The sequence below is a fragment of the Primulina huaijiensis genome, chromosome 13 (assembly GCF_012295235.1).
Source record: "Primulina huaijiensis isolate GDHJ02 chromosome 13, ASM1229523v2, whole genome shotgun sequence".
Lineage (NCBI taxonomy): Eukaryota > Viridiplantae > Streptophyta > Magnoliopsida > Lamiales > Gesneriaceae > Primulina > Primulina huaijiensis.
The window spans coordinates 16,267,452-16,292,438 of NC_133318.1; the positions used below are offsets into that span (position 1 = coordinate 16,267,452).

The 24,987-nt window shown below is 34.6% G+C and overlaps 3 protein-coding genes across 3 annotated transcripts; 1 reads left to right on the forward strand and 2 right to left on the reverse strand.

Moving 5' to 3' along the window:
• Positions 1-229: 229 nt before the first annotated feature.
• Positions 230-1,970, reverse strand: LOC140991878 (peroxidase 16-like). The gene is made up of 4 exons (XM_073462045.1): positions 1,692-1,970; positions 1,348-1,545; positions 1,106-1,271; positions 230-707 (listed from the first exon to the last, which is right to left on the reverse strand). The coding sequence occupies exons 1-4, from the start codon at positions 1,923-1,925 to the stop codon at positions 301-303; spliced, it is 1,005 nt and encodes a 334-aa protein (XP_073318146.1). The 5' UTR covers positions 1,926-1,970; the 3' UTR covers positions 230-300.
• Positions 1,971-13,994: 12,024 nt separating this feature from the next.
• Positions 13,995-15,345, forward strand: LOC140991592 (uncharacterized). The gene is made up of 3 exons (XM_073461638.1): positions 13,995-14,221; positions 14,347-14,520; positions 14,983-15,345. Exons 1-3 carry the CDS (start codon positions 14,076-14,078, stop codon positions 15,230-15,232), a joined length of 570 nt encoding a protein of 189 aa, XP_073317739.1. The 5' UTR covers positions 13,995-14,075; the 3' UTR covers positions 15,233-15,345.
• Positions 15,346-16,051: 706 nt separating this feature from the next.
• Positions 16,052-23,748, reverse strand: LOC140991591 (plasma membrane ATPase 4-like). The gene is made up of 16 exons (XM_073461637.1): positions 23,494-23,748; positions 20,680-20,799; positions 20,195-20,431; positions 19,326-20,087; positions 19,117-19,239; positions 18,905-19,009; positions 18,630-18,774; positions 18,372-18,536; positions 18,035-18,273; positions 17,913-17,945; positions 17,694-17,775; positions 17,448-17,608; positions 17,020-17,193; positions 16,736-16,918; positions 16,421-16,602; positions 16,052-16,332 (listed from the first exon to the last, which is right to left on the reverse strand). Exons 1-16 carry the CDS (start codon positions 23,548-23,550, stop codon positions 16,236-16,238), a joined length of 2,865 nt encoding a protein of 954 aa, XP_073317738.1. The 5' UTR covers positions 23,551-23,748; the 3' UTR covers positions 16,052-16,235.
• Between the last annotated feature and the right edge of the window lie 1,239 nt (positions 23,749-24,987).

Sequence of the window (24,987 nt, forward strand, 5' to 3'; positions counted from 1 at the left end):
CTTTACCAAATTGTTATGTACTTAAAAGAAATTTTCTTATATTTACTGATGGATTAATTGAAACATACATGAACGAAATTTTTTTGCTTTACAAGTTCAATACTTAGGACCATAGCCTAATCATCCAATCATTAGTCAACTAATTATACAGTCAACTGTTATATCAAAAATTATATCTAATGGGAGCGGTGCAATTGTAATTTTTTCGAATATTCGAGCTGTTGGGATATGATGTTTCAATTGTCGTGCTTGATTAGAAATCGAACATGACAATAGAGATAACAATCAATATTCAACAAATTAATTAGGCATGCTGCAATCAATTCTAATTTCACCCTTTTTCCCTGTCAAGACTCCTATTCTTCCCAGCTTGATCATGGCCTGCGCAAATGCATCACCAAAAGCAGCACTATTTGATGCAAACAGATTAACAGTCGCCCTTGAACGAGCATCGGTGAAAAGTTCTTGATCAGATGTAAACAATCCCTTCCCTTCAATAAGGTTCTTGTAATAAGCATTGTCAAATGTATTAGAAGTTGCGGGATCCATGTTGATAGCGATTCTTGGATCGACATTTTTTGGGCATGTTTGCCTTAGTTGCATTGCATAGGCCATGTTGAGGGTCGGGTCAATGCTGTTGCTGCGGCTGAAGTTGTATATACGGTGGGAAAACCGACCACAGTGAGAGAATCCGATGGTGTGTGCACCTATTATATATAAAGGGCATTTCTTAATTTAGGAAATATAGTATATGTTCAAAACTTGAATGGCAAGTTATGAAAATACAGGAATCGTCATAGTACTGACGTAGCATTGTTAGACACATCAACAATATATGTTGTCATGTTATCAATTTCCATTGTCATATAAGTCATGACATACAAAAAATTATTGTCATGCCAATAATTTTCAAAGTCGATATCATATCAACACTCCGGTGATATAGGAGCTAGTAAAAAAAAATCTTGCAATAAGACCAAATTTTGACTACTTAGCATACCAAAACTCAAAATAACCGAACTTGCAAAAACTATTTTACCAATACATTTAATAATGAATGATTCATGAGAAAATGGTCAAATTATAATGAGATCAATTGTCACACCTGATAATGCAATCAAATCAGTGAGGTGGAGCTTATGTCTGGAAAACATCGATATGAGGTGGTTTAAACTAAAGCCTGGACCTGGAATCTTTCTCTGTACGCCGGCCATTGTAGAAATTCGTCCATCTCTTCTCCCTAATTCCACTGGATAAAATGGTCCTCCAGCCTGCATATATACTCACAAACTAGCGAATAAGTAATAGCTAACAATGTAGTCAAGAAATATAAATGAATATGCATACCAAATTTATGGCATCCCTTGCGGCCAATGCTAATATATCTGCGCAGGAAACTTTATTTCTGCAATGAGCAATACTATCCACGGCTGATTTAGCTTTGATGACAGTATCGAATCCATCTCCGGCCAACGAAAGGTTATCGGGGTGATCCTTCTCCGCCTTGCCTTTCGGTGATGCCAAAAGAATGGAGGCATCACAACCCTGACGTATTCATGCCAAATTAGAAGGCTGCACAAATTTTGTCATTGTCCCAAAATACATTGGTTTCACTCGCTAAATATACCAAAGCTTATGACTATATATATATAATGTTATGAAGTGGATCAAGATTTTTATGATGCACAAACCCGGACAAAGCAATCATGAAAAAAGAGGCGGAGGGTGGCGGGAGCTGTCACGAACGTCTGCCTGAACTTTGTCTCGACTGCGGCCCGGACCAGAGATTCAACATTCGGGCATATGTTTCTGTAAAAATTAGTGCTAAGACGGTTTGGTTGAGCATTGGAAGCCACACCAAATATTTGGAGTAGCAGAAGAAAAGGCAAAAGGGGATGGAAAATTAACGTTTTTTGGTTCTTCATTTTGCTATTTTACTTTTGCCAATGTTTGTTTATCAGTTATCACATGCATATTGCAAAGCTTCCTGTTGAATTTATAGGTGGTTTACATGATTTAAAAATCTTTGTTTCAGATCTGTACGCACTATACTTTTTTGATTTTTTTACTACAAATATATACATTTTTACGAGAAAAAATTACAATTTTAGTCTTGTACATTTACTTCTTTACGATTTTGATATTCTACATTATCAAAGTTTATCTTTAGCATTCTAACTACGTATTTTTGCAATTTTTGTATTTCTCTTATGTGACATCGATACGGCTCTGACACGACGTTCATCTGAAGCTATAAATTGTATTTCATCACTCTCAATAAAAAAAAATGTCTAAAATTATTAAAAATTGAAAAATACAAAACTAAAAACTCGATTTTAATGATATTAAAATCCAAAATTATAAACAAACAAAAGGAAAACAGACATACATGAACTGCGTGATGCACTTAGTCATGCTTGATTACCTTTTTAAATGTTAAATATATTCTGATTATTTCATTATGGTGGCCTGAGTGCAACCTATTGGAATGAATTATGATATACACGGAATCAATTGAGAAAACATGCATGGATAATCTTTTTTTTTTTTTTTGGTATTAATTAAAAATCTTCAAATTTGATAATGGTTTTAGGCTATTCCCAATATTAATAGGATTCGGAACACTTAAGCAAGAAACATAGAACCAGATCCGAAACCGGAACCAGAACTAGAACTAGAACATGATCTAGTATTAAAAAAAATTAAAAAAATGAGAGGGTATGGGCAATATAATTTACTAATCAACGGGAACCATATAAATTACCATAGGCATTAATTTAATCAAACTGAAGTCACCCATACATATTTTATAAGAATGAAAATTTGCTTACTTCTTGGCTTCTTCTGCAAGAAGGAATAAGCAACCACTTCCTGAATTTGATCATATTTTTCAGAGAATATATATATAAATCGAGATGTGATCATAGTCTAAATAGATTTGTCAATTAATTACGAAATGTGATGTTCTTACATATCATTTCTTAATTTCTTCAAAAGTAATGATTACAACGGAATGATCACCAACTTAAAAATATGCATCATTCATATCTTTAGAATAAAAAAAAATCCGATCATACGTTAAAATCTTACCTAAAACTTAGCTGAACAATGCTGTCAACCATAATCCAACCATAGTTAAATTTATTGGCTGAAAGCGTCATAAAGCATATCCATTCGCTGTCACCCCTCTCTCTCTCTCTCTCTCTCTCTGTGTTGATCGATTGTTAAATTTTTTTATATTCTTAATTAACAATTTATACTATTATCAAAGTTCGAAATACTGTAATTTATCAAAAACATTTACCTTTTGTACAGTTGTCGAAGACGGGGTATGTTTTTAATATAATATCGAATATATATTTTAAATTATATCATATTATATTAGATTATATATATATAAAAGAAAAGTGAGTTGAATTGTGCATATTCCATATCGGCCTTGTCTTGTTTAATTAATTTGTTATTATTTTTTTAAAAAAAATATTGTTTTCACTGTTTGTGTTGGACTTCTTGTTATTATTATTATTGTGATCATTATTGTAGCCTTAAAAGGATGAGTGAAAACTGTTGTGAAAAAGTAAAAATTTACGGTAAAAAAGTAAAAATCTCAAACTCTCAAAATTATCACACTACACACTTTATAATATTTTTCTCTCAACTCAATTGTGATTTTCTTCACAAATGAGAGATCTATTTATAGAAAATTTTTACAAATAATCCAAAAATAAAATACATCATTACCTACATCATCACACACTAATTTTCAATATTCAACACCTAATTTTACCTAATTTTCAACATTCAACATTCACATTTTCAACACAAATATTTAACACATTTTTAAATAATTTTTCAACACTCCCCCTTGTGATGATGATCATAATGATTGTATACATTACGTGTTTTTATACTGCCTCGTTAAAAACCTTACTAGGAAAAACCCATTGGGATAAAAACCATAGTAAGGGAAAAAGAGTGCAGTCACGTAAACTCCCCCTCATGTTGACACGAACAATTCTTCACAAATTTCGTAGATTGCGCATCCCAATATTATATATGTGCTTTCTGAATATTGTCGTAGGAAGTGCCTTTGTGAAGAGATCTGATGAGTTTTCACTTGATTGAATGTGACGAACATCAATACATTTATTCTTCTCAAGCTCCTTGGTGAATGCGAAGAACTTAGGAGGAATATGTTTAGTTCTGTCGCTTTTTATGTATCCTTCTTTCATTTGAGCAACACATGCAGCATTATCTTCATATAGTATCACAGGCTTCTCGTCGAATGATAATCCGCATGAGATTTGGATATGTTGAGTCATTGATTTTAACCACACACATTCACGGCTTGCTTCATGTAGTGCAATAATCTCGGCATGATTTGATGAAGTTGTTACAAGTGTTTGTTTCTGTGAACGCCAAGAAATTGCAGTGCCTCCACGAGTAAATACATATCCAGTTTGAGAACGTGCTTTGTGTGGATCAGATAAGTATCCAGCATCGGCATAACCAATTATACTTGGATTAGCATCTTTTGAATACAAAAGTCCCAAGTCTGTCGTTCCTCGTAGATAACGGAATATATGTTTAATTCCGTTCCAATGTCTCTTTGTTGGATATGTGCTAAATCTTGCCAATAAATTTACGGCAAAAGATATATCAGGCCTTGTACAATTTGTAAGATACATAAGGGCACCGATAGCACTTAGATATGGTACTTCTGGACCAAGAATATCTTCATCATCTTCACATGGACGGAATGGATCCTTTTCTATGTTTAATGATCTAACAACCATTGGAGTACTTAAAGGATTTGATTTGTCCATATTAAAACGTTTAAGGATCTTTTCTGTATAATTTGTCTGGTGAACAAATATTCCACATTCTTTTTGTTCAATTTGTAAACCCAGACAATACTTGGTTTTTCCAAGATCCTTCATTTCAAATTCTTCTTTCAAGTATGACACAACTTCTTGAATTTCCTTATTTGTTCCAATGATGTTTAAATCATCAACATATACAGCAATAATTACGCATCCGGATGTTGTTTTCTTAATGAAAACACAAGGGCATATTGAATTATTTACATATCCCTTTTTCATCAAGTGATCACTTAGCCTATTATACCACATTCTGCCGGATTGCTTCAACCCATATAATGATCTTAGTAATTTCACAGAATAACATTCTCTGGGTTTTGAACTTTGTGCTTCAGGCATCTTAAATCCTTCAGGGATTTTCATATATATATTACTATCAAGTGATCCATATAAGTAGGCTGTAACAACATCCATAAGACGCATTTCTAAATTTTCAGATACTGCCAAGCTAATCAAATACCGAAACGTAATTGCATCCATCACAGGAGAATACGTTTCTTCATAATCAATTCCAGGCCTTTGAGAAAAACCTTGTGCAACAAGTCGAGCTTTATATCTTACTATTTCATTTTTCTCATTTCGCTTTCGAATAAAAACCCATTTGTATCCAACAGGTTTTACACCTTCAGGTGTAAGGACTATAGGTCCAAAAACATTACGTTTATTTAGCGAATCCAATTCAACCTGGATGGCATCTTTCCATTTTATCCAATCCTGCCGATTTTTACATTCACCAAAAGATTTTGGTTCATGATCTTCATTATCATTTATGATGTCGATTGCCACATTATAAGAAAATATATCATCAATTTCTTCTATATCTTTTCGGTTCCATATTTTTCCAGTATTAATATAATTGATAGAGATTTCATGATTCTCGTCAGTTTGTGGTTCTGACAAAACATTTTCATCATCATGTGTTTCTTCAGGAACATCATTCTCTATTTTGTGATCATTATGTGTTTCTTCAGGAACATCATTCTCTATTTTGTGATCATTGTGTTTCTCTATGAATTTTCTTTTTCGAGGATTTTTATCCTTGGAACCAACTGGCCTTCCACGCTTCAGGCGTTTAATGACATCATGACTATCTTCAATTTGTTTCTTCGGAATTTCAATTCGAGCAGGGGCATTTGCAGCATGTATATATGATTTAGTTACCCCTTTTGTGTCTGCAAATGCATCTGGTATTTGATTTGCTATTCTTTGCAAGTGCACAATTTGCTGTACATCTTTTTCACATTGTTTTGTTCTTGGATCCAGATGTAACAATGATGATACATACCATGTAATTTCTTTTTCGGTATGTTTCTGTTCTCCCCCTAACATTGGGAAGATTTCCTCATTAAAATGACAATCAGCAAAACGTGCTGTGAACACGTCGCCTGTCTGTGGTTCAAGATATCGAATGATCGATGGACTATCATAACCAATATAAATTCCAATCTTTCTTTGAGGTCCCATTTTCTTTCGTTGAGGTGGTGCAATAGGCACATACACCATACATCCAAAAATTCTCAGATGAGAAATGTCTGGTTCTTTACCAAATGCAAGCTGCAATGGGGAGTATTTATGATATGCACTTGGTCTGATGCGAATTAATGAAGCAGCATGTAAAATTGCATGTCCCCATATAGAAATAGGGAGCTTTGTTTTCATAATCATTGGTCTAGCAATCATTTGCAGACGTTTAATCAATGATTCAGCCAATCCATTTTGAGTATGTACATGAGCAACAGGATGCTCAACAATGATTCCCATAGACATACAATAATCATTGAAAGTCTGGGAAGTAAATTCACCAGCATTATCAAGTCTAATTTTCTTGATTGTATAATCGGGAAATTGATTCCTCAATTTTATTATTTGAGCAAGTAATCTTGCAAATGCAACATTTCGAGTTGACAATAAACATACATGTGACCATCTGCTGGAGGCATCAATCAATACCATAAAGTATCTGAATGGTCCACATGGTGGATGGATTGGTCCACAAATATCACCCTGAATACGTTCAAGAAACATTGGTGATTCAGTTTGGATTTTGGCTGGTGATGGTCTTATAATAAGTTTTCCAAGAGAACATGCTTTACATTGAAACTTATTATTCTGAAAGATCTTCTGGTCTTTCAATGGATGACCATGTGTATTTTCTATAATTCTTCGCATCATTGTTGAACCAGGATGTCCTAATCGATCATGCCAATTGGTTAATATTGAAGAATTATCAATTACCATGTTTGATTCAATGGGACGTATATGTGTATAATGCAATCCAGTAGGGAGCATTGGTAGTTTTTCAATCACATATTTCTTTCCTGATTTATATGTGGTAAGACACATATATTTCTCATTCCCTTCATTCATTGTTTGAGTATCATACCCATGGGAATATATATCATTAAAACTCAACAAATTTCTTTTCGATTGTGGTGAATATAAAGCATCATTGATCAAAAATTTTGTACCATTAGGTAACAAAAATTGTGCTTTACCACATCCTTTAATCAAGTCTACAGGACCTGATATTGTATTCACCGTTGTTTTTGTTGGTTTTAGTTCCAAGAAATATCTTTTATCTCGGAGGATAGTGTGCGTTGTACCACTATCGGGTATGCAAACTTCAGCTTTGCTCATAGCATTTTCCATATTTGAACTTCAAAAAATATGCAATGAAAAAAAATTAATGACAATACATATTTAAATATAACACATATCATAATTGTACAATAAAACATTATCATATAAATACATGAAAAATAAATTATTGTACATTTATATTCTACCACTATATTGTTCATTTTCAGAGAAATCATTGAGAAAATCTGCAGCATCAATATTGTTCATTTCTATCCCACCAACATATTGATCATTTCCAGAGAAATCATTCATAAAATCAGCAGCATCAAAATGAGTTGAATCACTCAAACGGTCACTTCGCTCAGTGAAGTTGGTCTCCTTTTCTTTCCCCTTTATCGATTCTTTATAAAGTTTGCAAAGATGCTCAGGGGCTCGACAAATACGAGACCAATGTCCTGGAGTGCCGCATCTGAAACAAGAACTTTCAAATCTTTTCGAGTGATTTTCATTAACACTCATGTTTTCTTGATGCCTTTTCTGTGGATGGTTTGGGACGTTATTTTGAGATGAGTTATAGAAATAACTATCTCGATTATTTTCAAAACCACGGCCGCGTCCACGACCACGACCACTTCCTCGTCCACGTCCACGTCCACGACCTCGACCTCGACCTCGACCTCGACCAAAACCTTGTCTTTGAATTTGATTTTGGTTTCCAGGTTTAAATTCATTTTTACTTACAGCATTTACTTCTGGAAATGCTGTTGATCCAGTGGGTCGGGACTGATGATTTCTCATTAATAGCTCGTTGTTCTTTTCCGCCACAAGAAGACAGGCGATGAGTTCAGAATATCTCGCAAATCCACGCACTCTATATTGTTGCTGTAGTGTTATATTTGATGCGTGAAACGTGGAAAATGTTTTTTCAAGCATTTCCGATTCTGTAACCTCATGTCCACAAAATTTTAACTGCGAGATTATTCTATACATCGCTGAATTGTAATCACTGACTTTTTTAAAGTCTTGGAATCTTAACATATTCCATTCATCACGGGCGGTCGGAAGTATAACTTCCCTTATATGTTCAAATCTCTCTTTTAATCCTTTCCACAGAGCCATGGGATCTTTTTCGATGAGATATTCACATTTTAAACCTTCATCAAGGTGTCGTCGTAAAAATATTATAGCTTTTGCTTTTTCTTGTGATGAAGATATACCATTTTCTTTAATGGTCTCGCTTAGACCCAATGACTCAAGATGCATTTCTACATCAAGAGTCCATGGCATATAGTTTTTCCCAGTAATATCAAGAGCGATGAATTCGAGCTTTGCCAAGTTTGCCATGGTGGTACTAAAAATTACGATGCATTTTATTAGTTAATGAATATTGCAATACAAAGTAATGGATAAACAACAAGTACAAGTATTCGTAAAAATAAAGAAAACACACGAGGAGGATATTCTCCGATAAATACAAGACTGGTGAGTATGATAACCAAAATAATTAAAAATAACCTCGTGAAAGCCATCTTCTTTTTTTCTTCGAAAATTTGATGAAGAATAATTTTTAGAGAAGAAGAGAAAGTTGGAGTGATTGAATGTATTTGTGAGATTGTATTTATAGAGCAAAAACTAGCCGTTTTGTTACCGTTTATTACCGTTGGTGTATAAGAAAATAAATGTATGTATTTGTATAATTTTATGGTAATAATATGGTGTATATAATATTAGTCATATTTAAATAATTATGTATATCATATCACATTATTATAATTAGGTGTCATAAGTTATTTTGTTTAAAAAACCTTATAGGCTTTTATACTTGTCGTATCCCTTACCGGGAGTGTGGGATGTCGTCTTAACATCCTCCCAGGATTTATAACAAGTTTTTGAAAAAATTATTTTTATTATTTCTAACAATAACATTATATTATATATTACATATATAAACAATAAATAAATAACAGTAAAATAAATATTATTACTTTTGTTACCTTTTTCTTCTGTTCGGAGCTTGGAAAAATATGGAGGACTTTTAGAGCTTCGTGCTGATAACGTGTTGTGAAAAAGTAAAAATTTACGGTAAAAAAGTAAAAATCTCAAACTCTCAAAATTATCACACTACACACTTTATAATATTTTTCTCTCAACTCAATTGTGATTTTCTTCACAAATGAGAGATCTATTTATAGAAAATTTTTACAAATAATCCAAAAATAAAATACATCATTACCTACATCATCACACACTAATTTTCAATATTCAACACCTAATTTTACCTAATTTTCAACATTCACATTTTCAGCACAAATATTTAACACATTTTTAAATAATTTTTCAACAAAAACTATAATATTATTGATGTTATTAATATTAGATTATGAATTCATTTATTGTCCTATTTTGTTATTTCACTAATTGTGAATCCATGTCTTTCCATTGTCACATGTCCTATTTTTATTTCATGATATATGTTGTATTTCGGGTAATTGGCTCTTTTTTTTTAATCGTTGTTATGTTACTTTCCGTTCTTTGTCATTGTTTATTATATATGAGGCCGGAAGCAGTCTCCGTATGCTAAGAGTTTCATTATATGTATTATTGTTTAAAATAGTTTATTTATAATAAAACTCTTATTTTCATATTTTATAAGATTTTTTTTTGAGATAAACTCTAGGATAAAAGGAGTCTATATAAAGAGGAGAAATCAGTGGCTGTAAAAGGCTTTGCACGACGAGAGATAGAGAGAGAATAATCAAGTCACATAGCGTCGTCGATCGTCGTTGCTACAACATGTTGTCATGATTGTTGCAGACATCTAAAGACAGCACTTGTAAAAGTGTTGATTGAAGATCCTGTTTTTGTTGCCCCGTTTTCGGCATACTGTTTGCGTTCTTTGAATACGTTTTTAATCTGATTATTTATTTTAGAAATCAATTTTTATTCTCAACTTTTTGAGAAAATTAGTTTTTCGTACGAACACTAGTATTAGTTTTATAAACTCAAGTTTGTATTTTTCTAGTGAATATTTTGCCATGAGGATTGCGCAAATATTTATACTTGTGCATAATTATCTCTGAGTTGATTTTGTTGAAATTATTTATTTGTGTGATATATTATTCTGTTGTGTGTTGTTACTAGGTGTTACAACATATGGAACAACATTGATATCTGATACACACAATTTTTTACTATTTATGTTAAACAGAAATTAAATATTACTCTTGATATACTAAGTGTTGATTCTGGTTATTTTAGTTTAACAACCTAATTAATTTAACCACTATTCGATCATATATTATGTTTGCAGTTTGTCTTTGTGCTAGATTCCATGCTGCTTCCAAACAATCACATTATATTACTGCTAAGCATATCTTTAAATATCTTAAAGACGATATCAATGTGAGTTTTTGGTATCCTAAAGACTAAAGTTTTAACCTTATTAGATATTCTAATGCATATTATGTACGTCGCAAGATTGACAAGAAAAGTACAAGTGAATCATGTCAATTCCTTGGAGATAGACTGATCTCTTGGTTCAACAAGAAACAAACATTCATAGTCAATTAAACTACTTAAGCAGAATATCTCGCAATTGGAAGTTGTCGTTCACAAATTCTATTGATTCAACATCTCAGAGACTATGGGATACGATCGAATGAAGGTCCCATATTATTTGATAACACAAGTGTCATTGCCATAACATATAATCTTATGATATATTCCAAAACAAAATATATTGATATTAGACATCACTTAATAAGGGATCACGTCATGAAGAAGATTGTTCTACTGGAATACATCTCAACTAGATCAACAGGTAGCAGATATCCTTACCAAGCCACTACCTCACTTGTGGTCCTATTCTAAATCTTTATATGGTTAAACAGTTTTTTTCTTCTGCAAGGATAGACCATGAAAGTATCATCTGCACCATCGGTGGGTCGAACTACATCATCTCCCAATAGTTCTTCGGAGATTCCTCGAAACTGCCTACAGATGGTTTGACGAAAGTTTCAGATCTTCCAGGTGGAAACGCCGATATCTTGAGTACTAGGTTTTCTTTTGTTGGAAGCCCTATCTTTATTCTGGCAGAGAAGCATGATCACAAGGTGAAATTCCGTTTTCTGGCCACCGTCGTCGCCAAATCCCTACTGGCCAAAGCATGGGTTTTTGACAAGATCACAAAAGAGAAGTTCCAACACATAGCACATCCTGTTCGGGATTCTCTGCAAAATGACCAAGGGAAAAGATCAATCTGAAAGGTTTGCTCTGCAAATCTGTTATCTTCTTGGAATATTGAAGGGAACTTTTGATATCACTGAACCGCTGCATCCAAAGAAATGGTTCAATGATGTGATCGTTGTAGAATTTTTGAAGAAAAATACTACCACCGCAACTGATTTGCTCGAGGACTTGCATTGATAGGGAACATTTTTTCTATCTAATGTGCTGTGAAGATCAAGGTGGGGAAAGATGCTGAGTAAGAGGCTCAAAAACAGAAGAAGGCACCGGTTAAGGCACCGATGAAGAGAAAAATGGTCTACTCTGAGACCGATAAAGAGGATAATCAAGATAATGTACCTCTAAAACAAGTCTTCACCAAGATCAAAACTCCTACCGCTGCACCCCAATGGTCGGATGCTGCCGAACCAAAAAGGTTGAAGGGAAATAAGGAGCCTGAGAAGAAGTTCAAGCTGGTATCCAAGCTGACTCAACTGGAATCGATCCCACAAGTATAGCCCACTCAACCTGTGATTGGCATTCACATCTTTTAAGGAGATGCTCCTTCAACTACCTCTCTTGTTTCCTCAATGTACCCCAAGGATAAGGAAAATGGAAGGTGCAACCTCCATCCAAGACTCATACAACCGTTCAGTCAGAGGTTGCTCTGATACTATCTCAAGTGTTGAAGGTTGTGGCCAAGAAAATGAAGGTGTTTGACAGATAGTTTGAACATCGCTCCCTAGTCCTGTCCAAGACCATACTGGAGGAGGATCTAATGTAGAAGTTGGCCACTCTTGAAGGCCAGACATTGGAATGGGCAGAGACTGATGAAATTGAGATAGCTTTTGGCCCGTGGTCCTTCATTGATTTCCAATTGAGGGAGAGTCTCATGTGTCGACAAACTTTGATGCCACAAGCCGCACAGCTCTCGATGGTGCTGCTAGTTACCTCACAAATGAAGTTTGATGTTTTGTCCATCGGCTCTAAGATTCAGACTAAGCGAAGGGAGTTTGATATGCCTAAGCAACTGCTTGCCAAGACAATTGAAGTCTGCGCTAGCCAAGCCCTTGTCATGCTCAATGAAATGGCTTGGAAGAAGAAGAGGCTGGGAAAGAAGGGAAAGCAAGAGAGGATGAAACGTTGTCCCATACATCAATCTATCGCATACCAATGGTGGCACTTCCACTATCTGTGAAGCTGAGTAAGCGACGGTTGAAGAACCTTCTTCAACCGCTATAGACAATGCAACCCTTGTTCCTATTATATTTTTTCTATTTTCTTAAATTAAAAACATATATATTTTATATAAATTTGATTTGCTTCACTAATCTCTCATCCCTTCTTGCATATGAACCACATGTTGCTATCATGATCAATCTAAGCTTCAAGTTTTATAAAAAGGTTTCAGCGAACAATCCATATATTAGTTATGTCCAGATCGCCATCTACTTATGTTGAAGCAGTTGAGAAGACGAAAAAGATATAGAAAAGTTTGCTCTTAGGAGGATCACAGTCAATTCCACATTCGCTTTCTCAAGGATTCACAAGTAATATAGTTTGATTCTAGTGGATATACCACTTTACCAGCTTCCACGATCATAACAACAGCAAAGACAACATAAGTTTAAGGCAAATGGAAAATAATTATTAAAAAAACGTCTCAGTCCAGCTCTGGGACTTTCCATGTTTGTAGAAGAGGTGGATTGCAAATTAAATAAAACAAACAATTTAAAACAAACATAAACAAAACATGATAGCATAAATAAATACGATAAAAGTGATTAAAATCATACATTTAATATTTTACATTAAAGTTCAGAGTTTTTCATAGGTAAATATTACACTCTTAATTATTTTAACACATTATATATTAAACTTTTAAATATTTTAATATATATATTATATATAAAATGATTGATTTGATTTTTATGAGTTTTAATTTTAAAACTAAATACCGAACCGAAAACATACAAAAAATAAAAACCAAAATCGGTCAAAAAAACCGTTTGTACTGACCAAATACACCAAAATTTATGTTCCGGTCGATTTAAAAGGTCGTTTAACGAACATCGCTAATTATAACTCAATTCTAAATGTTCTACATTTTCATCTATTATTTCGTAATTCATGATAAATAAATTTGTATTGAAATTTATTCGTTTCTTAATCCTTCAAACTTCCCAATTATCAACTCTTTAATTTAATAGAAAAAAATTCAAAATCCCAAGTATCCACTACGATGCCTCCACGTGCCACCTTGCACAACCACTAATTAAACCGTCTCGAACAAAAGATTTATTACAAATATCATATTCTTGAACTCCCAAGCCGGCTCCTCACCGAGTGGACGGCCAAAATCGAAGTTCCCAGAAGAAATTCACGGAAATCATGCCACTCACTTTGCTTGAGAGTAGTTTCTTTCCCATCTCTCCCACAACTACTTTCACACCCAATCGGAAATCCCTTTTTCCAAATGTAAAACTTTTTCGTATATCCTGCAGGTGTAGACCGGACGAAAAGGATGATTCCTCAAGGTATATTTCTTCGTGTAAAATACATATTTACTCTCCTCTGCAGTTGGTTGTGTTTTCTTGCCCCATTTTCGTGGCTTGGTGCTTGGTAGCAAGATTCTTGATTGTTTGGAGCTGATATTTGGCAGGAAAATTGAAAATCACTTGGCGAAATTGGCGCTTGTTGCAATGACAGCTGGTATTTTGACACTCGGATCAGTTGACCCCGCAGCCGCGGCCAAGACTGGTGGTCGGATTGGTGGCCAGGCTTTCAAGTCTGCGCCTCCGCCACGCTCTGCTGGCCCAAGAATCAACAATTCGAGGTAGTTAGTTACATGGGATTCTAACTGATATTTGAGACATGTATATTGTTAACGTTGAATAGTTAATGAATGCCGCCAACTGAAGTTTCAGAACATTTTGTCAGTTAATTGTTGAATATTCTGTCGTGAACATGTAATCTAAGGCAAATTTAATATATTTATTACTTTTACATGTGATTGGAGATCAAACAAGCTTATGAGCTCATGAGATAGTGTCGTAATATGTGTTCTAGCTCGATATTGAACTTAGATATCACAAACCGAACTCGATCAGACTTCATAAATTCAAGTTCCGTCGTTGCACCTCTGTAATGTTTGTTTTCTTACTCACCAGTCACCTAGATTGTAGGCAGGACCAAATGGGTTACTAGAATTTTGATGTGTGGGCTGAAAGTTGGATTCTCATACAAATTTTCCCTCATCCATACAACTATACAAGATTAATGCTACTTGTCTTTGCAGGACCAATGTGTTTATCAACCCACCAGTGGCTCCTCCTCTAGTAGGAGGATACGGCTACGGGCTTGGTGTTCCTTTTTACGGCGGCTGGGGCTGGTCTCCTTTCTCGTTTTTCGCCCCAGGTCCAAGCGTGGCTGTTGGTGTTGGAGGCGGATTAGATGTCTTTGTTTTATTTATTGTTCTTGGTGCAGTTTCTGCTGTGCTCAGGCGATTTTTCCGATCCAAAGGGTATGATGAAGATGATGAATACTAGGATCAATTTGAAATTGTGGGAAGATCGTTGTAGTGTTTACTTTTTTGTGCTCGACTGTTGACAGTATGGTGCATAATTTTACAGTAATAAAAGGGTGTTGAGTTCATAATGAACTGAGACATACTAGGATGGCTTATGATTCATATTCACTGTAATCTTGTGAATAACGATCACTCATAGTTGATGGACAATCTATTACGCCGGCATAAGAAATTGTGTAGTCAGTGATACTTGAGGTTATATCGTACGCCGGGTCGAAGACAACAATCCAACATCAAATCGCTCACACAACTATATTCCCATTGGCATACCCAGCCGAAAGTCCAACCATCCAATACCAAATCGATTGATTCATTTTAATTTCTTCTCGATTAGAATAGGATTTTCCTCCCATTCAGATAAATTTTCAAAATATCAGTCACATAGTTATGGTTTATTTACTATTTCAGTATTTGCACAAGAACGGAGTGATGACCAAATGTCCAGTTATAGGTATTTGTGCTAAACATTGGGACACACGACACTACCACCAAGGCCAGAAACTACAAATGTGTGTCTCGATCAATTAGTTTTAATCATGTTTACAGTCAAAAACCCAGGGTGAATGAATGATTGTTATCATTAGTTTTAGCTCATTTTTCGATTTTTTAGTTTTACCAGACGCTTATTTCAATCAAATCAACACAAGCAAATAAAATGGACCATTGAATGAGGTCACTTTACCAGAAAGGTGAAGGCACAAGATCAAGAAACCAGAGAAAAACCAAGATTTTGTTTCTTTTTTTTGGAAGAAAAGCGACATATTTGAGATGGGAGAAATGTGTGACAAGATCATTCCATTGTGCTCAGAATAGAGTCAAAGATCAGATAGAAAATCCTTCTGCCAGCTCTTTAAGATACACATCCGAGAACAAAATAAATACATTAGAAACAACTATGGCACAAAACACGACCTCTTTGAGTTTGTTGATCTTCTGAGATATTACAAGGTTATGCAGCTACTTCACACGGTGTAGTGCTGCTGGATCGTTTCAATGTCGAGCCCTTTAAGTTTCACGACTGACTCAACATGACCCTTGAGCGTATGCAACTCACGAAGCCTATAATAAACATGGAAAAACATGTTATGTTCGGTTTCATTTTCGATGATCTTCCAAGGAAATAGACTCTGAGAAAACATTATGTTACCTAGCAATCTCAGCTCTCCTCTTGGCTTGTTCGGCAATTTCAGAAAGTTCCCTGTAATTGCTCTTCTCGCTGAAGATATTCGAAACTTCTGGCTTTTGGAGGCCATGTAAAGTTCTTTGAGCAAGAGCCCATTGAGCTTCCCTCTCCTCTTTACCATAATCTTTCTTGTTGCTGAAAGCGATCTGTTTCAAAGTAGATTCAACATTTTTAAACTCCACTCCAGTCCAAGCTTGATGCTTCAACTATTTTGTATATATGCTACCCAACATGGAGAGAAGGCATTTCAGTAATTCATTAAATAACAACATTCATTACCTTGTTGTCGTACAAATTCTGCCAGGCCTTTCCACTCAAGATGTAACGGGTTGCGAATTTCATCAAGTCGAGCGGGATGTAAAAAACAGCACTGTAAAGCCAGATGACACCGGCCCATCCCCAGCCACATCCTTTAATTCTAGCAAAACCCCAGTTGGCGTACACAGCTATAAGAGTTGCAACCTACACAAGCACATCAGTTTCCGCACCATGGAGTTTAGACCATGATAACAATAAAAAGAGTATATATTTTCTGCGGAACAATAGAAGGATATAACCATTACCAATTGTGCGATAAGAAAAGCAATCATCAAAAGAGCCCCGGGTCGTTCAAAATATGACCAGCTGCGTGACCGAGTCACGAAAATGAGGGCCTGGCTAACAATACTCACTTGCAAGTATAGAGCAGCCATCATTTCATATTCACTCCCTCTGATGTTTCTAACACCAAATTTGTCCTGCATCGGCCACAAATGAAAGGACATAAACCATTAGACAATGGTTGAAATACTTTCATACGTCAAACAGAGGTAGAGCTAGAAGGAAGTGGGCAAGCGTAAGCGATCCCTCATTCTTAAATTGTCCTTGAGGCTTATAAATTTTTATATTTGATAAATATACAAATATAGGAATTCTCCCTAAATATTAGGGGTATTAGTTTTGGCCACTAGGCAAAAATCTACTGGTAAGAAGAGACATTGATTTTCCTTACAGGGAAGAAGTCAGTTTTATGCATCAGCCAGAAGAATATAACTGTCATCAATGCAAGATAACCTCCGAGTACTACGCCGGTGGCAAAAATCTCCCTCAACTTCCAGCTATCTGGCAATGGAGATGGCTTGACTCTATCCTTCGAAATGGTCATAATTGTACCTAAGTAGACCAGATTTGTTGATTAGATGTCATGTTTTTTCCCCAAAAAAGGAAAAAACAGGAAACACTCATTCCGGTAACTCACCATCATTAAGAATGGCGATTATCAAAACCATGAAGGGAGAGAAATCGAACTGCCAAATCAAAGCAATAAGCATGAAACCAACCTGCAAACAAGAAGTGGATAATCAAAAATGTCAATTAAAAGTAAAATTACCAAAACCAAAATATGAGTGTTGTGCTTTAGTCGATCAACTTTACCAAAACCAAAATATGAGTGTTGTGCTTTAGTCGATCAACTTACCACAATACGGATTGTAATGGAGACTGCATAAATCTGCAAAAATATAATTACAAAAAAGCATTTAAGTTAGCTTCGACCAAAAGTTTATCTGTAAAAATGGAAGAGAGGAGGAAAATACTAACTGTATAATTCTTCATTCTTTGGAAAATAGCTCTGCTGGTCAAAACTGCACTGATGATAACACTAAGCCCTGGCTCGGTCAGCACAATATCAGAAGCACTTCTTGCAGCATCAGTACAATCAGCAACAGCAATACCAATATCTGCCTTCTTTAGAGCAGGGGCGTCATTCACACCATCTCCGGTCATTCCGACAAGGTGTTTCCTCTCTTGCAATTTCTTCACAATTTCATATTTGTGCTCTGTATAGAAAGACAAAAAAATAAGGAAATTTCCATTTGTTAAAATAAGAAACAAAGAGGGTGTAAAGACAGAGAGAGAGAAAAGACGAAAAACGGACCTGGAAAGACCCCAGCGAAACCATCAGCCTTCTCGATCAATTCTTCAATTGGCAGGCCAGCTATGGACTCATCCTTGTGTTCACCAAGTAAAGAAGCAGAAGGGTACATATTTACTCCCATCCCAAGCCTACGCCCCGTCTCCTTAGCAATGGCAAGTTGATCACCTAATTTCAAAGAAAAAAGAAATGAATATGAGGTTGGTTCAGGAGAAATATATCTTGTTTCTGGGACTGCATATCTAGGGAAAGTTCATTTACCAGTAATCATTTTCACGTTTACACCAAGATTTAGGGCCCTGCGGATAGTTTCTGCACTATCGTGTCTTGGAGGATCAAAAAGGGACAAGAGCCCAACAAATTGCCATGGACCTCCAGGGCTGTCTTTCGATTTCTCCGGCACTTCCTGAAAACAGAAAACATTTGTCTCAAAAATCTGCATCTCTAATAGAATAACAGTACAAAATGAAATGCAAAAAAAAAAAAAGGAAATGCTGAGAAACAAGCAAACATGCTACAAGAAAGTGTGAATAAACCTGTCGACCAACAGCCAGTGAACGAAGCCCACGCTCTGCAAATTTATCAATGACTCCGTGGACTTTTTTCTTCAAGTCTTCCTTGCAGTTGCAGAGAGTTAGGATCTGATTCAAGAAAAGAGGATATTTGAATAAATATTCGATGTGTTAGAAAACTATTTGTGCATAATATTCATGAAGCTGTAGACCAAGAAAATGGAAATCAGAAGCACCTGTTCAGGGGCTCCCTTGCTTGCACGATGCCAGTTTCCGTCTGAATCTATGTAAGTCAATGCAGTTCTCTTGTCCACAGGGTTAAACGGGAGGAAGTGCACTTCCCGAATACCAGCTCTTGCCTGAAAAATCAAATATATTTCGTCTAAACACACTACACTCCAAGTTTATCTAAAATATAAGACAAAAAAAGGTAGTCATGCTCTACCTCCTTCGGATCAGCTAGCGTACCAACAATGGCACCATCAATAGCATCTTGATTTTCAGTTCTTGATGCCCTTGCGGCAAGAAGCAAAACGTGATCTGGGTCAACACCCTTCGCAAAGACCTCGATCAAGCTTTTATCAACGGAAAGCTTGTTAAGAGTTAAAGTTCCAGTCTTGTCACTGCACAAGACGTCCATGCCAGCCATTTCCTCAATTGCAGTCATTCTTTTCGTGATGGCACCCTGCTGAGATAATCTGTGGGATCCGATAGCCATTGTGACAGACAAGACGGTGGGCATAGCAATTGGAATACCTCCGATCAAAAGAACAAGGAGATTGTCGATTCCCTTCCTATAAGGCCTGTGCTGAATCGGATACATCACGATTATCTCAGTCAACATACCAATCGCGATCGAGCAAATACAGAAGTTACCAATGGCGGTGAGCACTTTCTGGAAATGTCCCACTTGGTTGGTGCTGTCCACAAGATGTGCTGCTTTCCCGAAGAACGTATGGACTCCAGTGGCAATCACTATCGCCTCGATTTCACCTTGTTTGCAAGTTGAACCTGAGAAAACTTCATCATAGGGATTCTTGGTGACGGGGAGGGATTCTCCAGTTAGGGCAGATTGGTCAATCTTTAATGGATCGCCTTCAAGAAGACGAGCATCAGCTGGAACGATGTCTCCGAGCTTGATGCTTATGATATCTCCGGGAACTAGAATGGCTGCTTCCTGCTCACTCCAACGACCATCTCTAAGTACCTGTGATCAAGAAATCATCCAATATGAGCAACAATATATCATTAAATCTATGCTTTTGCCCGTTTAACGACTGAAAATAGATTAAAATTCCGGTTTAAATCATATACCTTTGTTTTAGGAGCAAGACCAGCCATAAGAGCAGCTGCTGCATTTCCAGCATTGTTTTCTTCGATGAAACTGATAGTTGAGTTGATAACGAGCAAGCAAACGATACCAACAAAATCTTGCCAATCTGGGGGCTTGCCACCACCATTAGCTAGCGCAATGGCCATGATTGCTGCAGCTTCCATGACCCATGAGAGTGGATTCCACATAAAACCAAGGAACTTGAGAATTTTACTTTCCTGAATCACAATTGACACAGATAATCAAATACATTGCAATCCAATCCAGTAAGACACTGATCATAAAATGATACTAAAATTTTATGTGTTTCCTCTTCCCAAAAATCATTCAGAAACATCTCATCTCACATTCCTCATCCCATTTCACCCTTCTCCCTAGTGCATGAATCCGTCCTCTGCCCCTCGCCAATAACCATGCATTGTAAAAAAAGATCAAATAAAACAGTTATAGAAAGCAGTTCCATTACCTTCTTCTCCTCCAACTTGTTGGGGCCAAAAATATTAAGCCTTGTGTTTCCCTCATCGGAACTCAACCCTTCACGGCTACACTTCAACTGCTCAAAGACTTCCTCAATGGGGACTTTCTCCTATTATTATTTACGAAAAATCACGAACATGAGAATCCATACAATTAGTCATGCATCCAAATATTTTCTTTGGTCACAAAACCAAATCAAAACGATATTAACAGCCACACTCAAAGCTTCACATCTAGACACTGCATCAGATGTTGTAAAATGCAAGTTGAAGTTACATGCATTAAGAATCATACGTCATTGAAGCAGTATCCATCGAACTGATAAGCTAAAATGCAACTAGGAAGAACCACAGAAATCGGCTCGTTTCGTTTACATCATTTTTCGTACCAAATGTGAGTTTATGAGCCTTAAACTCTACGTTCAGATAGGCTTCCAATCTCGTCTCCATTAAAAATCGAATGTGTAAGAAAATTACACGACAGTAGTTGAATAATTAACATCATGATTAGTCTTTCTTAATGGCCTACTCATCACATCGTTAGGTAGTTGACAAAGTCAACCGAGCACAATTGTAAATAATACTTTTCACGATCAATTATAGAATTAATTGTCAAAATTTTCAGCTATCTAAAATTTAGTCTCTTCAGCCTCACAAAAAGACCCAACAACCATTTCAAACAAAAAATATTATTAAAAAAATTTAAGCATAATTTAAATTTGTCCTCAAGCAATCCTAAATCCATTTATCACATCGACAAAAAACTTGTGTGAGACGGTCTCATGGGTCATAATTTGTGAGACGGATCTCTTATTTGAGTCATCCATGAAAAAATATTACTTTTTATCGTGAATATCAGTAGGGTTGACCCGTCTCATAGATAAATATTCGTGAGACCGTCTCACAAGAGACCTACCCTATCACATCAGACTCTTTCGTCTGCGATTGCGACTCTAAATTACTTGTTTCATCTTAAATATATAGGTTGTATTTTATTTTTCGATTGTCTCGAATATATATTTATTTGTTTTTCTAAAAAGTGTGTGAGAAAAAAAAAATCAAACTTGTATAGTGGGAAGAAGATAGTAACATGCAACATGTTGTTCCCTTTAGGATGAAATTTTTTTAATTAAACATTGTACACTCATTAATTGTTCGTTCATAAATAAATTAAAAATAAAATAAAAGTGAACATGAGAAAGTTGACTTTCCAACCAGTAGGTGGGTCCCAAAATATTTCTTTTTTAATTATTATTATTATAAAAAATAATGGCACTTTCGAAAATTCTCAAAAATTCAGGGTTGTGGTCGACCTATTAATTAGGTTTAGCAAAACAGCCCCCAACTTTACTTCAAAAGTATATTTCATCGTAGTAACTTTATTTCTATAGAAAATTAAATATATAAATTCAAATGTAAAACATGATTGTATAGTCAAAATTTTATTTTATATTGTACAAAATAAATTACTGACATTTGTGAACATGTCTTATATTTGTGAGACAGAAGTAATATTCTTAGTCTAAAAAATACTATTTTTTTTTATGAATAACTCAAATAAGATATTTGTCACATAATAACATAAAAGTTTTGCCGCAATTTATATATAATAATAAAAAAAAAGACAATAAAAGCTATGTCAGTGGCACACAGTGACACGACAAAATTCCCAAAAGTCACTTGTTTGATTAATTTTATTAAGAGTAACTCTTTTTTTATACGATTTCACGTTCGTAAAATGAGTTTGATATAATTTATATTTAATTAAAAAAATTATTTTTATTAATCGAATCAAATAAAATATACATCTTACAAATTTAACTAATGAAAAGATATAAAAAAAAAGTTGTTATATTTTATTAGATTGTAGATGATTTTTGTATTTTTTTGGCCACTCCCTCGATTAGATCTCCACTATTTTCCCAACCCCCAGATTCCACAATTCATTCATAGTTTTTATATTTTAATAATTAATTAACTTAATGATTAATTATATTATTATTTATAAAATGAAGGCAAATATTTAATATTTTTTTATAGAACTTCAGACTTAGGGACTGATTATTTTAAAATGAGATGCGGATGGATGGATGGATGGATACATCTTGCTTAATAGTCAACACCTGATTCGATTAAAAATAATTTTTTTAAATTAAAAATATTATTTTTTATTTTAATGATGAATCGATTGACATGTTTCATACTGTCTGACCTAGTCATTAATTATACATCCGAGTAACTGTAATTAGTCTTCAAATTAATTAAATGATATGCAAAAAAGTCAAGCTTATTGATGAGCAATCAAAATTCATATTCATGGAGATTAGTTAGTGATGATTAGTAGAAAAAGGATAACAGATTGTTATCAAATTATTAACACAAAAGGGTTGGTCAATCAAAAAAAATGAAATAAATTTTAAACTTTTATTTATTTTATTCGTACGCTGTATGTATATATACACACTGGTCCCAATGATTTCTGTGCAAGTTGGCAGTTCTTTGTATGTATGTATAACAGAAAATAAAAGAGAGAAAGCAAAAGGCCTTTGGAAAGTTAGAAAGCAAAGCATCTACTAATATGAAAAGAAACCTTTCCGTTTACCACAAAAAGTCAATCCCCAAAGTGCAAACAAAACGAATCTCTCGGAAACGCAATTAATGAAATAACACAGCAAAAACTCGTCTGATTTTCATCACAGATTCAAGTCAAAACAGAAACGAAACGAAACGAAACAAAAAATCATAAATCCCACTTCAAGATTTCGTTCAATAATCAAAGAATCAAACTGGGAAAACAATTGTACCAGATCAACTGTTTCATTCTTGATTTCTTCAAGACTTGTGCCTTTGTCATTTCCCATGTTCGCTTTCCCCTCACTTCTGTTAGATCACTTCTTCTTCTTTTTGTTTTTGTTTTTTTGTTTTTCCAATAATCTTTTTGTGAAAAAGAACAAAAAGGGATTGGAGAAGAGACGGGGAAATATTTGATTCGAGGCTTTTTAGGGAGAAGGGGAAATGGGATCGATCGCTCGATCGCCTCAAGTAAGAGTAGTGCTTCGCCCGTGGCCTCTTTATATACTCGTTTTCAAGACCCGATTAGCCGCATGTCCCCCCACCCCAAGTGCCTCAGACTTCCAACTTTGACTTCCAACTTGTTTGAGACGGTCGGTTAGAACGTAATAAAAAAATAATATTTTTTAATGAATCGAATTATATCAAATTTATCTCATAAAATTAACTCGTGAGACGATTTTATAGAAATTTTGTGTTAATTAAAATTATCTTCAAATATATATATATATATTAGTAAAATTACATGACACGCACTTTATGGGTCAAGATTTATTAAATTAAAATAATATATTAGGAAGTTTTATGTATTAAAAGATAATACAAATGAGATTATAAAAAATTCTGTATAACTTGTTATTTTGTATGTAAAATCGAGGAAAAAAATCTTATTTGAATCACTTAAAAATAATGTTTAACGTGAAATTTATAAATCTAATGTGTAGTACAATTCCTGTAATTCTGATATGCACACAATTATTTGTTAGTCATTAAATGAACATGATCCAAAGATGTGAACAATAAAGATCGAGCGAGATACATGTTTACATTTGATACATCATTTTTTTTAGTATTTTGTAAGACGATATCACATATTTTTATTCGTAAGACGAGTCAATTATGCTCATATTTACAATAAAAAAAATATTTTTTTGTATAAAAAAAATATTTTTATGGATGACTTAAATAAAATATTTGTCTCACAAAATTAACCTATGAGACCGTCTCAAAAAAAATTTTATCTTCTCCTATTCGATTCACTTAATCTTTGATTTTGATGAGCATTACCTTGCATTCAATAACACTACAGTAGAATCGAAGTTTTTTAGAGTGCTTTAACGGTGTAAGTTGTTTAGATATTTTACCGTACAACAACTTAAATGTAATATTAGGATTACTATTTTTCTTGGTATAAACAATTTTTTTTATTGTTTTCTAATAGTAAATAATTTTGTTAGGTAGCGCATATTTTTTTAGAAACGGCGTATAGAAAAGGAACAAAATTACAAAACCAAAAACAAGATTCCCCATATTTGGTCTCTTTTTGTTTCTTTTTATTGTTCATACGTGATTAATTAACACAAAACTCTTGTGAGACGATCTCACATATCAATTTCGTGGATCGAATCTCTTATTTGGGTCATTTATGAAAAAAGTATTACTTTTTATGCTAAGAGTATTACTTTTTATTGTTAATAAAGATAAGATTGACCCGTCTCACAGATAAA

Bases quoted from the DNA above. Each gene is read 5' to 3' on its own strand.
- LOC140991878 (XM_073462045.1), bottom strand. From the start codon at position 1,925: ATGAAGAACCAAAAAACGTTAATTTTCCATCCCCTTTTGCCTTTTCTT. The intron at 1,272-1,347 runs GTATGCATATTC...GTATATATGCAG, and splicing joins CAAGGGATGCCATAAATTTG to GCTGGAGGACCATTTTATCC. The intron at 708-1,105 runs GTGTGACAATTG...TATATATAATAG, and splicing joins TGATTTGATTGCATTATCAG to GTGCACACACCATCGGATTC.
- LOC140991591 (XM_073461637.1), bottom strand. From the start codon at position 23,550: ATGGGAAATGACAAAGGCACAAGTCTTGAAGAAATCAAGAATGAAACA. The intron at 17,609-17,693 runs GTGAGTTACCGG...TGGTCTACTTAG, and splicing joins AATCGCCATTCTTAATGATG to GTACAATTATGACCATTTCG. The intron at 16,919-17,019 runs GTAATGGTTATA...GTGCTTGTGTAG, and splicing joins CTTTTCTTATCGCACAATTG to GTTGCAACTCTTATAGCTGT.
- LOC140991592 (XM_073461638.1), top strand. From the start codon at position 14,076: ATGCCACTCACTTTGCTTGAGAGTAGTTTCTTTCCCATCTCTCCCACA. The intron at 14,222-14,346 runs GTATATTTCTTC...GATATTTGGCAG, and splicing joins GAAAAGGATGATTCCTCAAG to GAAAATTGAAAATCACTTGG. The intron at 14,521-14,982 runs GTAGTTAGTTAC...TTGTCTTTGCAG, and splicing joins CCAAGAATCAACAATTCGAG to GACCAATGTGTTTATCAACC.